A 5,066-nucleotide genomic window follows, 5' to 3' on the forward strand; every position below is an offset into this window, starting at 1 on the left:
TATATTTCTCTTTTCCCTAGCTGCTTTCAAGATGCTGTCTTTATCTTTGATTTTGGAGAGCTTGATTATTATATGTCTTGGTGATTGTCTTTTAGGGTCTGTCCATCCTAGGGTTCGTTGAGCTTCTTGAATGCTTATCTTTTCACTTTTCAGGATGTTAAGAAAATTTTCTTCCAGAATCTCTTCAACTATCTCCTGTGTGGACTTGTGTGATTGTTCCTGTTCTGGAATGCCAATAATTCCTATGTTATTCTTCTTCATGTTATCCAACATGAATCTTAGGCCTTCCTCAGATTTTTTTATCCTTTTTTGTGTTTGTCCTTCTGTCTTAGTAGAGTTGAGAGATTTATCTTCTATCTCACTAGTTCTGGCTTCTCTATCTCTTCAATTCTACTCCTTTGCCCTTTCAGTTTATTGCCCATTTCTGATAATTCTATTATTAATCGTTTGGACCTCTTTCTGTAGGTTTTGAATTGTTTCCAATGCCGTATCTATCTTATTTGATTGTTCCTGTAGTGCTTTTCTGACTTCCGCCTTATTTTATTGTATAGTGTTTTGATACATTTTATAGTAATTTTTCTGAATTCCTTCTCTGGCATTTCCAAAGCCTGCCCATCTTCCAGTATGGAGTGTAGGTCTACTTCCAGCTCATTTGCCTCAGTCACTTTATCTCATTTCTGGACATGTGCAGATATGGTCATCTGCTTCTGTTTTTTGGCATATTCAGGTGTTATCTTTGGCGTTAATACTTAGATGGGTATGTATTTTGGTTTTTTGGTATTCTACCTGATTACCTCCAGGTAGATGTGATCAGGAAATGGGCTTCCCTTTTCACTCTTCTTGAGAACTTTCAAGATACCACAGTTGGTTGTTTTGACATAAGTTAGGATTTAATTTTCGGCTTAATTCCTTTTTGTTTGCTTCTCCTGCTCCACAATCCCCGTTTAGGCCTTTTTTCTAGTTGTAAACAGTTCAGGGCCGGCTGTGGCCGTTTGGTTTTAATTGGAAACTGTCTCTTTAAATTTCAAGGAGATCTGTGCGTATGTATAGTAGTAGAACCCTCCGAGGGTGGGGCTGGGTGCCCACTAGCTCAGGCACCCATATAGTCACCAGAATGGAGGTGCTCAGACAGCAAGGGACCAGTCAACAGCTACCAAAAGAAAAGAATATCCACACCTTTATCTCTGTGGTTCTGCCAGGCATCTGTGGCCGCTCCAATCTTCCCCCGCTTGGTGTCACCCAAGATGGTGGCTCCTGGAGCAGCTGAAGCGTCCCAGACTAGAAAGCAATGGATTCTTGCTTCTGCCACAAATTCCCCCAGCTGTAAGCCTTCCAACCTTCTAAATATTCCTTTATATGTGGTTCAGAGTTCTGGGACCATCCCCTGAGCCTGTTTGTTTGTGTATTCTGTGTTGTTGCTGGTAGAGCTCTTTACTGCACTTCCACCCGATCCACCATCTTGTTTGTGCTCTCACTTTCATTTTTGAAGTCTGTTTCCACTGGGTATAGAAATCCAGTTGTTAGTTTTTTTCCCCAGTATTTTGAAGATACTGCATTATCTAAATGGCATACATTTGTAAGTTGTTAATCTCATTATTGCTTTTTTGAAGATTTAGTCTTTGCCTGGATTTTCAGAAGTTTTAATATGAAGTAAATTCTTCTTGTTGTTAAGCGGCCATCAAATCAGTTCCAGCTGATAGCAACCCTATATACAACATAATGAAATATTGCCCAGTCCTACACCATCCTCACAATTGTTACGTTTGAGCCCATTCTTGCTGGCACAATACCAATCCATCTTATTGGTGGCAGGGGTGTGTCTTCTTTTTCGTTGACCCTCCACTTTATCAAGCATTATGTCCTCCTTCAGGGACTGATCTCTCCTGAGAACATGTCTGAAAATGAGAGACGTGGTCTTGCCATTCTTGCTTGTAAGGAGCCTTCTGGCTGAATTTCTTCTAACACAGATTTTTTTCATCAATTCTTTCATCTTGAGAAATGCTGACCATGTTCTTCACTTTCGGTTTTCTAACTTCAGGTCTTTGTACATTTCATTCTAATACTTTGCTTCATCTTTGCAAGCTGCCCTTTGAAATTTTCTGTTCAACTTTTGCTTCCTCATTTCTTCCAATTGCTTAAGCTTCTTTATGTTCAAGAGCAAGTTTCAGAGTCTTTTGACGTCCATTTTGGTCTTTTTTTTTTCAAGTGATCTTTTAATGACCTGGGTGTAGTTTTGAGGAGCACAGTGGCTCTGTAGGATAATCACTACACTGCATCCCATTTGATGGTGCCTCACAAATTCCTTGTTCTTGTTCCCCTTATATTCTTATCTATTGCTTGGCTGAAAATAGAGCCATGGAATGAGTTCATTTCCAGACCTGAAGGGTGACCAAGGGCCATAGCCTCAGGGGTTCCACTGGTCTCTATCTGACCAGTATGCCTAGCCCTTTTTATGATTTCGAGGTTGTCTCACTCTATCCAGGACTTTCTAATGAGAGAGATCCTTTTCAGAGCAGTTGGTAGTAGTAACCCACACCATCTAGTTCTTCTGGTTTCAGGGTCATGGAGACAGTTTTAAGTGGTTTGTTAGTACATTGGACTAATTGTTTCCATACATCTTTGAATTTTCCCACTATTCTTTGTTCCAGATAGGAAGAGACCAATAGTTGCACATCAGATGACTACTTATAAGCTTTTGGGATCCCAGTTGCTACTTAACCAAGGAGTGGGTGGTGGGTGCTGATTCTGTGGTTATCAGTCCAGTGCTTTTCTTACAATGCCACCCTTTCAGAACAATTGTAGTAGTACATTGGAAGTATGTGTTCACCAAAGTCTCAATAAAAACAAAAAATACTTTCAATCTTGGAAGATTATCTGTGCCAGAACACTTCCTCAGCACTTCACCAGGGTGACATTCTCATGTAACTTTTTAATAACCTCATTTCTGATGTAAGTAGCTCAAAGGCCTTTACTTGAGGGCATAAGCTGTGGTTTGGGAATAGGGGTCAGCTCCAGCATTTTCAAGGACATCTCTCTGATTTTTCTCTCCTTGCCCTAGATTTTACCACGAGCAGAGGATACTGAAGAAAGTCTTTGGAGAATGGAAAGAAGAGTGGTGGGTTTCCCACCGAGAATGGAAACTCTGTGTTCGAGCTCACTGTCACTATAGGTTAGATCTCACATTACATGACTTCAATCTCATAGACAATTATCAAATAATTCCTTATTGTCATGTTTCTTATCAAAATAAGCAAAGGTTTTAATTATATCTGGTTTTGCTTCAAATCCTTTTTTAGAATGTTGTTGTTGTTAAGTGCTGGTCCAGTTGATTCCAACCCATAGTGACCCTATATAGGGTTTCTGAGGAGCAGCTGGTGAGCTTGAACCGCCGATCGTGCAGTTCAAATGGCTTTGCAGTCTGGCGCATTAATCCACAGCACCACACCAGGACTCCGTTTTTTAAAATAAAATAGAGTCAAGTCCTAATTTAAACCTAAGTTAAACACAGACACACCCTTCAGTTCCATTTTGTGTTGGTTGTGCAAATGATTTGAGTATGATTTTCTTACTCATTTTTACATAATTTCTAATTTGAGACTATTCTGTTTTTGAAGTATAGTTGTTTTTTATCTTGTTGATTGTGAAAGAAAATATGTGACAAGCATAGTACATTAAGGAAACAGAAATAGGAAGAAAAATCGCCTAGTCCTAGACATTTGCATCCCCAAGGATAAGTGTGTGTGTGTGTGTGTTGTAGGCAGTGGGGAGTCAAAATTGGAAATTATAGCAAACACATTTTTAGGTACTCCTCTTATTCTTTTCTTTCTTTTTATAAAAAACCTTATAATCCTACACTTCCTTTGTTGTTGTTAAGTGCCATGGAGTGGGTTCCAACTCATAGCAACCCTGCCTAGGGTTTCCAAGGAGCAGCTGGTGGGTTTGAACCACTGACCTTGAGGTTCAACCTGACCTTGAGGTTGATTGCTTATCCTAGGGTGCTACACCAAGACTCCTTGTACTTCATATCTTTACTTAATTGACTTAACATCTTATGTAGTGCATCTTTAAAATGGTAGGGACTCTTATTTGCAGCCACTTCTCTATTGATAGTGACTTTGGGGCAGGGTTTCTGGGTATTTCAGATAAAGTGTAGAAGTATTATTGTTGTTGATGCCAGCTTCTATCAAGTTGTCCCCCTATTCATTATGAACCCATGCACAATGGAAGAAGCCTCTCCCAGTCCTGTAGCATGCCCATGACTGGTTTGCACTTTGGGCCACTGAGTCACAGGGCTTCTGTCTTCTCAGTCCATCCTAGTCTGGAAGCTCTGCTGAAGCCTGCTCAGCATCCTAACAGCACACCTGCGTCCACTAACAGGCTGGTTGCGGCTGTGCGTATGAGGCACATTGGCCTCCTGAATGAATGGAAGTCAAGAATGTTACCAAAGAACCACTGCTGCCTTCTTGAAAGCATTGGATAGTTCTAATAAATTGATAGAGTATTAAGTCAGGTCTCAGGGAGTAGGGTAGTGAAAATATAGATATAGCCAACTGAGGTCCCAATGCATACTGTGTGTGTATCTAGAGGGAAAAGGAAAACAAAGTTTTACAAAGTGTCTGATTGTGTTCCAGCACAAAGTAGAAGTAACAGTGTACCAGGTGTAGATAACAGAGGAGATTAAGATGTTATTCCAAATGTCACTGATGCTGAAGTTGAAGTTATTCTTAGAGTCATGGAACCTTTTCATTCTCATTGATGCTTTGAGATGTGGAGAATCACTGTCAAGGAGAATAAATTTCACCATGATCGTATCTACTAACTCACTGCTGTCAAGTTGAGTCCAGCTCACAGCAACCCTATTGGACAGAGTAGTACTGTCCCTTTGGCTGTCCAAGGCTGTCAGTCTTTAGGAGAACAGACGGCTTCATCTGTTTGCCATGCGGTGGCTGGTGGGTTTAAACCACTTAACTTGTAGGTTGTTGTTGTTGTTAAGTGCCGTCGAGTCGGTTCCGACCCATAGCGACCCTGTACAGGGTTTCCGAGGGTGTAAATCTTTACAGGAGTAG

At 40.6% G+C, this 5,066-nt stretch overlaps 1 protein-coding gene across 1 annotated transcript in view; it reads left to right on the plus strand.

The window, feature by feature from the left end:
- The window catches only part of SFI1 (Sfi1 homolog, spindle assembly associated (yeast)), a 92,164-nt gene that overhangs the window by 12,114 nt on the left and 74,984 nt on the right, over window positions 1-5,066 (plus strand). The window contains exon 4 of the mRNA XM_006869308.1: window positions 3,059-3,169. Within this exon, the coding sequence (XP_006869370.1) occupies window positions 3,059-3,169 (111 nt within the window). The remainder of the gene's footprint in view (window positions 1-3,058; window positions 3,170-5,066) is intronic.

This window comes from Chrysochloris asiatica, unplaced genomic scaffold (genome assembly GCF_000296735.1).
Source record: "Chrysochloris asiatica unplaced genomic scaffold, ChrAsi1.0 scaffold00128, whole genome shotgun sequence".
Taxonomy (NCBI): domain Eukaryota; kingdom Metazoa; phylum Chordata; class Mammalia; order Afrosoricida; family Chrysochloridae; genus Chrysochloris; species Chrysochloris asiatica.